Raw genomic sequence first — 12,535 nt, 5'->3', positions numbered from 1 at the left:
GCATTATGAAACAAAAAGCACTCTAATGGAGACTGTTATATATTCGCTCTCTATTTGTGTCAATCTTTAGTTCACTTCAGCAGTTTACACATTCTCTGAAAATTTCATGATGAAGGGACCAAAAGAAATACTCAAAAACTTTAAATATTTTACAGTGACTTCCATTGGAAGTTAAGGTTTTAAAGGTTTAAAATTAAGAGATACATGTTTAAACATTGATGGGCCATAATATTATGACCACTTTTTGTTCCTACACTCACTGTGCATTCTGTGGACCGTCTGTTGCTCTTTATACTTTACATACATTTCACCCTGTTTTTCAACGGTCAGGACACCCATGGAGCAGGTGTAATTTGGGTGGTCGATCATTCTCCGTGCTGCAGTGACACTGACATAGTAGTGTGTCAGTGTGTGTTGTAATGGTACCAGTGGATCAGACACAGCACTGCTTCTACAGTTTATAAAGTGTTTACTTACTGTTCACTCTATTAGACACACCTACCTTGTTGGTCCACTGTGTTCATATAAAGTTGGAGACAGTAGCTCATCTGTTTCTGTATATTTTGTGTTCTCCTCCTCCGTCAATAAGTTCTTCACAGGTCACTGCCCATAGGACGCTGTGGACTATTCTCAGTTTAGCAGGGCCACTGAAGGGTTTAAAACCTCCAACAGTAATGCTGTGTCTGATCACTAACACCACCACGTTAGTGTCAGCGCTGATATATATGCATCGCTGTGTCTTATAACGTGGACATTGTGGACATAGAAAGCCTTTATAATGGAATGCCCTTGTGACTGGGAGCAATTAGTAATATTATACAACTGCAGACAACGGCATGAACATTAGCGCCTCGTGAAAGCCGGACAGTCAAACAGGCAAAATAGAGGGATAACGAGCGATCTTGTCTTCACCATAAAAATGGGCTCGTAAAAAAAGGAAAGTAGGTTGTTTTCGTTACGTTTTTTGCTTCGCCTCTACTGTATTTCTCTGCACTGAGCTTCATTCCCCTGTAGCGCGCATTATGTCTTTCATTTGCTTCATTGCAGGGGGAGGGGAGTGAAAGTGGAGAGAAGAGGGGATTTAACATTCACCAGGAGACATCGAAACAGCATGCAAGATGGAGAAAAACGAGTAAGTACCCAAATTAAAATCTCAAATTAAACACTCGCCGAATACGTTCGCCAGACGACGTCGTTTTCGCGTGTTTATGAGACTCGACGCAGTGTTTCTGTTAATAGCAGATCCTTTTTCTTGTGCACAAAATTGAAACGTTGGATAAAGCTTTCCGCACCGAGTCTTTATTCAGCTGATGACAAAGCTAGCTAGCTTGCCTGATCACGTCTAATTAAACTATTTTCTCTGCACTTTGTGAGCAGCTTCTGAAAAACAACAGTACATATTAAAATGGGATTTAAGACGTGCTTGTCTGCGGGCTGACCTAGGCTAACCTTAACATTCAGTCTGAGCGAGTTCAAATTTTTGTTACGGCTAAACGGCAGGCGTCTAATTTTACTACTCGCCTATTATCAAAGCTCTAATTATGACAGCGCTGCTCTTTACGACTTTTACGTTCTGAGTATGGCGTTAATTCGTAAAACCGTAATTTTCATTCAGTTGTATGATTTACCACGCTTATTCCTTCCCGTGCCTCATAACAATTGCAGCGTTTGTTTGCATCCTGCTAACGTAACAGTTAACCGTTAAATTTCAAGTTTAAACCTGTCGAGAATGTAAAGATACCGTTGTATTACCATCAATTATGCTGGTTTCCGTTCGTTTAACGCATTTAATCATTTTACAACTGACGTAAATGTCTAGTACAGGACAAAATATAAATTGATATTGTCAATTTATAGTAAAACGCCGGTCAGCTCAGGGATTGAAATGTGGTTATTTGGGTTGTAACCAGGTTTATCTACGCTAGAGTGTCAATGTGTTTTTACGAGCGGAGGGATCCCTTGGCGGCCTGAGCAACGGGAAGAGTGATGCGGCCCCGGGCACGGCGGAACGATTTACACAGCGACAAAAGAAACGTGTCCACAAAGTAGCGAAGGGATGTTCGTTATTTTTTGTGAACCGACTCATTAGAACCGTAATCGGCCTTAAGGTTTGATAAACCGATTCAGTGGTTCATTTTCGTCCCAGGCTGAAGGGATAGCAGAATTATTAGTTAAGTTCTTTTTTATAGTTACGTTGTGCTTTGTAAATAAAACATCTTTACCCATAAGATTAACTAAACTCACCGTCCAGACACTTAATGAGTGAGATTGTTTATATACAGTGTGTGGCCCAGCAGTGCTGTCTTTGTCAGAGATGTTATATGTATATATTTGATCAATATTATATTCAGTTATTTTAATTCACTTTGTGTAAGTATGTTTAAATAGGCAACTATTGTCCATTAGTTCTACTTTCAGATGAGTGCAAATGTACCTTTCTAAACCCATAGCTGGAACACCTTGGAAGCCATGGTCTAATGAGGAAAATGTATCCAAATTGTTTGTAAGGGTTGCACCCCTGTGAATGAATTTCTTGATATGACTCACTTAACATTGGTTCATATGTCAGCGTTTCTGTCAGCCAAAATATTTTAACATAACAGCAGTATCCAAGCCAACATTTATTAATAACAATTGAGAAAGTCTCATGCTCCATTTGGAAAAAATAAGAGTGTACTGTTTTGACTCTAAAGTGAACATCTATGATTGTGGCAACGATGATTCTCATTAGTTTGTTTACGTTCAGAAGCTCTGCGTCTTTTAAGGTGGAATGGTATGTTTGAGGGGAAAAAACAGTTTGTATGTGGCTAAAGTTTAACTTGTCTGTATATTTTTATTTATTGTTTTAATTAAAACAGAAAAAAACATTTGTATCTCAAGATTTTTAGTTTTGTGGGACTTTGTGTCTGTGTTTATGCAGTTTGCCATCTCCTGAATTTGGAGACATTTCCACCTTAGCTAATCAGAAACAGCAAATATAAGTCAATATTACCCAGCTAGGGAGCAGGAATAGAGCAATATCTTTATCTTTTTGTGCTTTTCAACATATGGAGTTCTCACCGTTTTCTAAAAAACCCAGAAGCCTAGCATACTGGACTGAGACGCATTTTGACACAGGCTGTGTAAAAGCACATTAGACTGCTTTTTAAGCAAGCAAACAAACAAGGTCTAGCAAATAATGAGAAAATATCCCTAGAAATTTTATAAAAGTATGTATTTATTAAAATCATGAATGTCCCTTTAAGACTAATTATTATTATATTATTTTAAGTGTGAGTCATAAATGTGTGTAATTACCCAATTTTGTTTCTACCGTTAGCTGTGTTTGAGAATTGTTTGGGTTTTGTGGCTGAGGATATTGGATAGCCAATCTGCATTTATTTTATTCACAACTCTGCAGATCTGCATGGAATATTGTTGAGATTTTGGAGGTGTGTATGTTAGTGTGACTGCAAACCTGTGCATGACACATAACCAAGAGGTGTTTACATGGGTCTTCACAGAAGGTTAAACAAGATATAAAGCACAAAATGACTTATAAATTATTCACTGGGATCCATTAGGACAATTTCTATAATTTGTGGTCACACATTATAAATTATGTCACCAATTATTACCACGTTGTAAACTAAATGCATTAACAACATGCTGCTATTAGCGGACAGAAATAGTACGAACATGTTGCAACAAAATAAGGTTCATTGGAGAACTGTGAGTCGGTTCTGCCGATTTATTAATAGGAATCGATTCTTATGAGATTCGTTCACGGGTCCGGCATCGCTACCACAAAGAGCTCATGTTAAAGTCAGGAGGGAGGAGGGGGCAGCAACAGAAGCAAAAACCTTAATGTACGGTTGAGGAAAACACGTAAAACCTTCGCCAAATCGGTGGATAGAATCGTGGATATCATGGAGAGGAAAAGGTGGGAGTGCTCGGCTCTCCCAAAGGGCTGGAAAAGGGAAGAAGTGACCCGAAAGTCGGGTTTGTCAGCGGGGAAAAGCGATGTCTATTATTTTAGGTACTGAGCGAGAAGGGGATGTGATTGGCGTCTCATAAGAATTTTCCGTTCCACCTTAAGTGGTGTAATAGTTACTTTCCGGCTTCTTAGGCTTCTCATTCGAATAATCCGTTCCCCCCGTGACGCCACATTAAAATAACTGTTGCACCGTTGAACGGAACGGAAAATTCGAATCAGAATCAAACTTTAGCTTCATGAATGGTGTGCTGAAGTGGCATTACACCGCTCTATCAGAACCAGGTCTGGGCGGGATTTCATTTGGTTAGAAAACATGCACAACACAAGCCCAAGCTATGAGCCGATGTGCGGTGTCAGTGCTATTTTCAGTCAGCCGAGCATGTGGTTTTATTTACTCATACCAAAGACACAGTTCGGCCATCAGCAGAAATGGACGACCCTGTTTGTTTTTTGTTTGCTCCTTTAGCAGAGGTGAGGAAGAGGAGGAAGAGCAGAGGCGAGAGAGAGGGGAGGCGGGTCGTTTGTTTAGTTTGTGGTAGGCTGGTGTTTTTATCTAACTTCATTGTTTGCACGTCTTGCAAGCTTGAAAGCAGTGGTCAAAAAGACCATGGCCAGATTTGCATGACATCTTCATGTCTTCAGTCATACCGAGTTTCCTGTGAAATCATGCTGTTAATTGCACTGTACAAACAGTCCAGTGTAATAGAATTGATGGGTTAAACTGAAGAAATATCGTCATAATGTAGTCTGGCTGTGTTTAAAATGATGGGGATGTGTATGTTTTGACGCCGTGGAGCTCAGCTGCAGCTTCACAAATACAATACAAAACAAAAGTCAGAAACAACCCTTCATTTTATTACCTGTTGAAGCAGTCACAAAGCACATTATCTTAATATTTAAGTATCAACAAAGAGTAGAAATCATATAATTTTCCTGAAAATAACACACAACTGCTAAATATAATGCTTATGTTTTCAGTATTAACCGTTTGTAATTTTTGAGAGACTGGCTTTCAGTTTAGAAAAACCTACAGTGATATTTTCCCGGACCTCTTAAGTCCAGGACTCAGAATTGTGTGCATTTTTTCTTTTAACTTATCACAGCACAAGGAATCCCAAAATTAAATAAGGTTGGTGACTTTTGTATTGGACATGGGATCTGCTTTGTGCTAAGTAATATATCATCTATAATTTTCAGACTTGTTTTCAATTTTAGAGCTGTTGTTGGATAACATAATGTGTTATAATCTATTCCATTAATTTACAATATATAAAAATTAACAAAAACAAAAATGGACTGGAGGAGAGAGTCTACAACACACTGCTTTCACAAAACCATTGAAAAAAAAATTCTGCAGGCTTCATAATTTCATACAAGCAATATACTCATACCTGCTATAAATGTAAACTTTTTTGAGCAGCTTGTAGTTGTAAAATGTTCAGTAATTTCAGAGCTTATAGATGTTCACTAGAAATGTCTGGGAAAGATGTGTAGAATTAATTAAATACAGAAGCGTTCTAAACATAACATTACATATGTTTAGGTTTAGGTGTTTAGGTTACAACATTTATATGGCTAGTATTAGTTTACAGTAATTTTTTTTGAATCAGTGAATAAACAGTTACAGGAAATTAAGGTTATGTTAGGGATATGGATGTCTTGAATATTAATTTTTGTGGGTTTGGCTAAGTTGCAACAGCATTTGACACTCCACCCCCTTCTGGTGTGGAAGCTCTGTCCCATTGTGGGTTTGTTTAAATAATTATGCTCTTACAGCCATCATGATGCTGATTAATATAGGTCTGTATTCTGTGAAAGAATACTATAAACACGTTTAAAAATATTTATACGTTTTTTAAGGTGATCTGGATAAATTTGTCAAAGAACTTTGTAAATTGATATGATCATTAATATGAGAATTTACTGGTAATATAATTAAATTAATAACCAAGTGCCTTGCTCTCTCCTGAGTTTTTTTTTCTGGAACGTGAACTAATTGATGTGCCAGTGCCAAAATTAACAAACCAATAAACACAAACAATTCCATGCATGTAAGGCAATCTTTAATTATATATTACCATTTTTGGGAAGAAGAGTTAGATTAACCTTATGAATGTAAATTTAAAGATTCTGAAATACTTGGATAAATTGGTGTTGAATTTTGTTATACTTCATTGAGAACTATGAATTGGTTTCTCACTCACTGCTGATAAATGTAGAAATAAAGTTTTACAATCAAAATAGACCTTGTAGTTGACAGATAAATTTAGGTCTGTATTTATCCATAAGTGTTAACCAAGTTTTAACCTAAAACATTGATTTACAGTCCAGTTTAGGGACTGAGGCAGATTCATCAAAAAAGGAGAAAATATCATGCATCATTTCATTATATTTAGGGATGCACCTATACATTTCTGGGCTCCCATTATTGGGTTGGTATCATGCAGATCTACTTGTGTCTAGTTATTTATAAAAGTATACATTGGTAAAAGTTATAAGATTAATGCATAAAATGTTTTTAAGTATTTAATATATATTTCTATAAAATTACATTTAATATAAAAATCTGAAATTAGACAAAAAATAATATACTTTAATGTCTTTACTTTAAACGTTTTTGTAAGAATAAAAGTATTACCCAATTCTGGTGTCAACAAAAAAGTATTGGTGCATCGCTAATTTACATTATTGACGTTAGCGCCAATTTTCATCATCACATCAACAGTCAGTGAATGTGTGTAATTTATATTTGTCCTGAAAGTGTTTTCCCAGTTTGACATGACTGACCAGGCTGTAATCAGTGCATGTCATGGTTTGCTTTTCCGTATGTCATTGTTTTGATAAAAGCAAACTCATGCATTTCCTGTATTATGTGTCTTTGTGAAAATGCTTTGTTGTCATGCTATTTCTTATGTTTTGTATTTGTGAAGTTGAGTGGAGTCTCCTCTTAAGATTCATACTTTTTTTTTTTTTTAATGCTCCCAGTCCTACTGGAAAGAAGTTCCGGAGCAAGCCACAGCTGGCTCGTTACCTTGGCAACTCCATGGATCTCAGCTCCTTCGATTTCCGCACAGGCAAAATGCTCATGAGCAAACTGAACAAGAGCAGACAGAGGCTCCGCTATGATAACAACAGTCAGACAAAGGTGAGGGCAGATGATTTATTGCATCAAAAAATCTTTTGCGTAGTAAAATTATAATTAGAACAATGAAGTGCATATAGAAGTCACCAGCATTAATGTTGTAAAAAGGAATTATTAATCATTTAAATAATAATTTGATTTTTGGTTATTGTTATGGTTATTATTAAAGTATGATTGCTTGTCAAGTAATTTGTTGCAGATTATTTTTTACTCTTCATGAAGTTAGATTACAACTCAATGAATTTAGTTTTAACTATGTCAGTTAGTCAGTTTTCATATTTGCCCCAGGCCTTTGAATTATTTGTGCTTTACAGGGCAAACCAGACCTGAATACATCTCTTCCAGTTCGACAGACAGCCTCCATTTTCAAACAGCCAGTCACAAAAGTTACCAACCACCCCAGCAACAAAGTTAAAACGGATCCACAGAAGGCCGTTGACCAGCCCAGACAGGTGCATGCACTTTGGGTAATTTTAAGTTTGTGAAATGTTTAAATACATTTTTCTAATTCCACTAATCTTGAGCTCATCTTTTCTGCAGCTGTTTTGGGAGAAGAAGCTGAGTGGCCTTAATGCTTATGACATTGCTGAAGAACTGGTGAAAACCATGGAGCTCCCAAAAGGTTTACAGGGTGCGTACAGGACTATGTTATATTAAATCTGCAGTCTTGCACTGTTTTGTTTTCCCTTTGGGTTATGTTAGCTTTAGCATGGTGGAGTTGGAGTGCTCACATTATATTTTAAAAGACTTTGATTTTCTGTAGGAGTGGGCCCTGGATGTACGGATAAAACTCTATTATCAGCCATTGCTAGCGCTCTGCACACCAGCGCTGCTCCTATTACAGGCCAGCTGTCTGCAGCTGTGGAGAAAAATCCTGGTGTTTGGCTCAACACAGCCCAGCCCCTCTGCAAAGCTTTCATTGTCACAGATGAGGACATCAGGTATGGTGATGCCCAAATGGGTCGTATTATATTATTTTGACTTTCCCAATTAGTGGGAATAAATGGTACACTAACAACCCATGTATGAACAAGAGAACAGAGATAAAAATCACTGGCAGTATAGAATAAAATTGTTTAATTTTCTTTGTAAATGCACTGTTATAAAGCTATGGCTAGCCTTGTGACTAGGCTTAACAAATTACACTTTGAAATGCAGTGCATATGTACTTATAAACTGTCACTGCCATTAACCTGTAATGCAGATTGGCCAGACGAAAGAATGTTTGCTGGTTTGTGTCATGACTGACGTTGAACTTGTTTTTATGTTTTTTTCACTGCTTGAAATACCACTGAAACTCATTAGTAACTCAAGTTGTTTTGTTTTGTACAACGTCCGGTAATGCAGTTAGCTGTGTCTCAAATTTTTAAGTAACATGAAACAGCAAACATACATCACTATTGCCCACCTATGGAGCAGGAATAGAGCAATTTTTACACCTCGGTTTCATGCTTTTCAAAGTTTAGGGTTTTCTCCATTGTTTAAAAAAAAATCCAGATGCATTTTCTCTGCCATGAACAGAAATCCTAGCATACCAAATCATGACATCCTGTTGTTTATTTTTTATTTAAAATTTAAATTTTTTTAAACTCATTTACTGACGCTGAGGATTCATGCTGGAACAGACTGGAGAGCTAGCAAGTGGTGAGGAAACATCCTCAGAATTTGATTAAAAAAAGTGTTAAAATCATGAAGGTTACCTTTTTATTGACTCATTTTTATGTTTAGAGGAGCAATCCTAGGAGTTAAACTTTAAGAATTGTTTGTTGGGCTGTTTCAGGAAACAGGAGGAGCTGGTGTATAACGTTAGGAAGCGGTTGGAAGAGGCTCTTATGGCTGACATGTTGGCTCACGTAGAGGAGGCATCTGGTGGTGGAGAGGCACTTAAAGAAGAGGGGAACTGTCATGAAGACAAAGATGATGTATAACAAAGGTGAGCATTCATACAGCTCTCACTGCTGTTTATAACCAATGGAATACAGGTCAGCATGAAATTAAAACTTGAACTTGATCTTTATCTGCAACTTTGAGACATGAGAACCAAACCCAACTATTGCTGATAAATATGAAACCTAAACCACCCAGTCACACTTATTAAGGGATGGATTATTATAGACAGATTTTCAGTTCCAAACAAACATATAGACTATACTAGAGAATGAGAGAGAGAGCAAACACACAAAAGTGTAAATGCAAGGGAATATAGAATTGAATCTGGTGTATTGTTTTGAATTAGAAAACAAACCCTAAACCAGCCTTATCCCAAAGTGAAAAGATTTCAACCCAAACCTATTCTGGTTGCATTCCAGAACTCTAAAAAGGATAGATTGACAAAGAAGTATTACTAGAAATTTAGAATTTAAATGTGGTTCTCACACAGACTCACATAAGAAGTTATAAAGAAGAATTTACTGCAGGATAAGTTGGCATTGAACAGCCCACTGTCAACAGAGATAGAATATGATAAGTCTTTAATTGGCTCCTGGCACATTTTTGTTCCCTGAGTGATTTTGTGGGAGGTGCTCTGGGAGTATGGGGTGCCAGGGTCCCTTTTGGCGAGCCGTACAGTCCTTGTACTCTCAGAGTTTGAGTAATGTTCACATTCTCGGCAGTAAGTCAAGCTTATTCATTGTGGGCATTGGACCCTGTCAGGGCTGTGCCTTGTCTTCACTCCTATTCCTGATGTTCACGGACAGGGTGGCGAGGCATAGCCCGGGACAGGAGGGCTTCCGTTGAGGGGCTCAGGAGTTTGCATCTCTGCTGTTTGCGGATGATGTTGTTGTTCTGGCTTCCTCACATGGAGGCCTCCAGCGTTCACATGAACAGTTTGCAGTTGGTATGTGGATCAGCACCTCCAAGTCTGAGGCCATGGTTATCTCCTGGAAATAGGTGGCATGCTCCCTTAAGGTAGGGGGTGAGAACCTAGGAGTTCAAGTGTCTCGGGATCTTATTCACAAGGGATCGTGAGGTTGACCATAGGTTAGGTGGTCAGCGTCTGTAATGCGGTCACTGTACTGGACCGTCGTGGTGAAGAGAGAGCTGAGCCATAAAGCAAAGCTCTCAATTTACAAACATTTGTGTTGCTGGGTGTACTCTCCGTGATCTTGTGAGGAGCTCAGTGATTAGGGAGGAGCTCGCTGCTCCTTCATATTGATGGTGGTTTGGGCCTCTGATAAGGATGCCTCCCACTGGAGGTATATCAATCAAGTCCAACAGGAAGGAGGTCCCAAGGTAGACGTAGGACACGCTGGAGAGATTATATCTACCAGCTGGCCTGGGAACACCTGGGGATCCCTCAGGAGGAGCTGGTAGAAGTTACGGGGGACAGAGGTGCCTGGGTTTATTTACTTGCCCTGTTGCCACCGTGACCCTGAAATGGATTAAGCAGCAAAGATGATGTCGATGATGATGAGGTCTTTAATTGCTGTTTTTATGTTTTCTCTTTCAGGGCAGATATTTTGAACTACCTACGTACAGGTTTATCAACACAAGTTCAACCACAACTCCCCACTTCAAAAGATCAGATTAACACTTTTACCAAGATGCTCCTGTACTCCTCTACGGGACACTGTTTAAGATCACTGGTTGGGATTTCTCTCCAAGACTCTCAGTTGGGTTTTCAGACATAACTTTTTTATGTGTTTTAAAAGTTTTTACTGTCTTATAAGAACAAAGCATTTGTAGATCCCGAGTGGCACTTTGCGTTTGAAGAGTATCAGTGGATATCATATGGAGTGATGTGACAATCACTTAGTCCTCCAGTCAAAGTAGTTGTGGAGATATCTGAAGATGACATAAGTAAAAATTAACCAGTCCTTTTAATGATACAATCATCTGTGGTCATTACAGTGATGACAGAATGATGCAGTCAGTATTGTGCAATATAAAGCACTGCAGAAGGAGTCATATGAAAGGCATGTTGAGTTTTGGAGGCTTGAAATAGCCTTATTAGTACAGTTTAATTTGTGTTATATTGAACATAGATCTCTAATTTTGACCAGGTTAAATAAATAGGGCTTCATGATTCACAGATTCCTAGGCGTTTGCCAAAAAAACCTCTTAAATATTCAATTAGTTAAGGTTTAAGGGACATGTTTATAATATATTAATTTACATTAAAACCTGTGGCATCCCTCTCGCACATTGTACTTTCTACATATTTGGTGAAAGATCAGTTTGACCAGTTTGATTATGTTAATGCTGGAATAAGGTTAGTATTCTACATTTTTATGGAAAAATATTCAGCTTTCACAAGTTTTATTCTAAACTGCCACAAAGGTATTTGTAGATTTTTATGTTTATCTCAGTGTATAGACATTGATAAGTTCATAAATGGTTATCTTGGGCACAATGGTTTAGACAACAAAATAAGCTCTTGCCATGACTTTTCATTTGTTTTTCAGTCCATGGTGCTTACTGAAGTTACTTTATATATATATATATATATATATATATATATATATATATATATATATATATATATATATATATATATATATATTGTATGTATGTGCGCTGTTCATATTTTCTTTTATACTCTCTTCACACGTTCTCAGTCGCACTCAACACAGAACATATATTTGAGTTCAATTTGAAATGTAAATAGTGATTCCATATTATTTCTGACAGTTCGTTTTGTTCGTTTTTTGTTTAGTTTTTTTTTTTTTACAAACGCACATTTTGAGATTGAAACTACATGTTTGTTTTTCTGAACAGATAATTCCATGGTTTAAACATCTTGCAGTTAGTTTGACATTTTACAGAGTAAAGTGTTTCTGTATGTTCCGTGTGTGAATGACTCTTTTATTGACTACTTTGTCAGTGACAAAAACCATTTGAGCAAGTTTTATTAAGCCTTTTCAGGGGCCCATTGTTGGAAAATGTAATAAAAATCAGTGTACTATGAATGCAGTTACAGTCTCAGAACTTAGCACTCACTTGCAAATTCATGAAGACAAAATATAAGTAACATAACCACTGAAGATTTCGGTACATCAGGGTTGTGATATGAACAGTTGCATAATAACCACCTAATGAATAGGAACAAAACCCTCCTGTTTAAAAGTAAGTGATAATGTGAGGTTGAAATATCTTTTGTAAAATGTAACAACCGTGTGTGGTCACCAGTGCTAAAATAAAAGGCACATTTAGATAGCATGCCAATGGATTATTCTCATACTGATGCTTGCTCAGTAGCAGTGATTAAACCTAAAAAGCCCTCCCAATTGTCCACGTGAAGATTAACCGTTAACTTGCCATTAAGGTTATGATGCCTCCCTTCTGTGGCAGAGCAAAGGGCACAGGGCCAGTAACTCTGAAGGAAAGAAACAGAAGAAGAGCAGATACTGCTTGTCACACTTTAATTATAAATCTCTCTGCCCCTTCAACCTTGAAAGTCTATTTTATCAAAGTGACGT

General features: G+C 37.5%; 1 protein-coding gene across 9 annotated transcripts; it reads left to right on the top strand.

The window, feature by feature from the left end:
- Positions 1–1,012: 1,012 nt before the first annotated feature.
- Positions 1,013–12,074, top strand: mbd3b (methyl-CpG binding domain protein 3b). Of its 9 annotated transcripts, none has more exons than XM_066647882.1 (8): positions 1,052–1,132; positions 4,443–4,511; positions 6,962–7,121; positions 7,433–7,570; positions 7,659–7,749; positions 7,882–8,059; positions 8,899–9,051; positions 10,567–12,068. In XM_066647882.1, exons 1-7 carry the CDS (start codon positions 1,119–1,121, stop codon positions 9,044–9,046), a joined length of 798 nt encoding a protein of 265 aa, XP_066503979.1. In that variant the 5' UTR covers positions 1,052–1,118; the 3' UTR covers positions 9,047–9,051; positions 10,567–12,068. The 9 variants fall into 9 exon arrangements, with proteins under 9 accessions (XP_066503983.1, XP_066503979.1, XP_066503981.1 ...); XM_066647884.1 differs by having other exon boundaries at positions 1,104–1,132; positions 4,446–4,511; XM_066647883.1 differs by lacking the exon at positions 1,052–1,132 and adding an exon at positions 3,789–3,922.
- Positions 12,075–12,535: the final 461 nt, after the last annotated feature.

Source organism: Hoplias malabaricus, chromosome 16 (assembly GCF_029633855.1).
Source record: "Hoplias malabaricus isolate fHopMal1 chromosome 16, fHopMal1.hap1, whole genome shotgun sequence".
NCBI lineage: Eukaryota > Metazoa > Chordata > Actinopteri > Characiformes > Erythrinidae > Hoplias > Hoplias malabaricus.
This window is presented reverse-complemented; position numbering and strand designations above follow the sequence as displayed.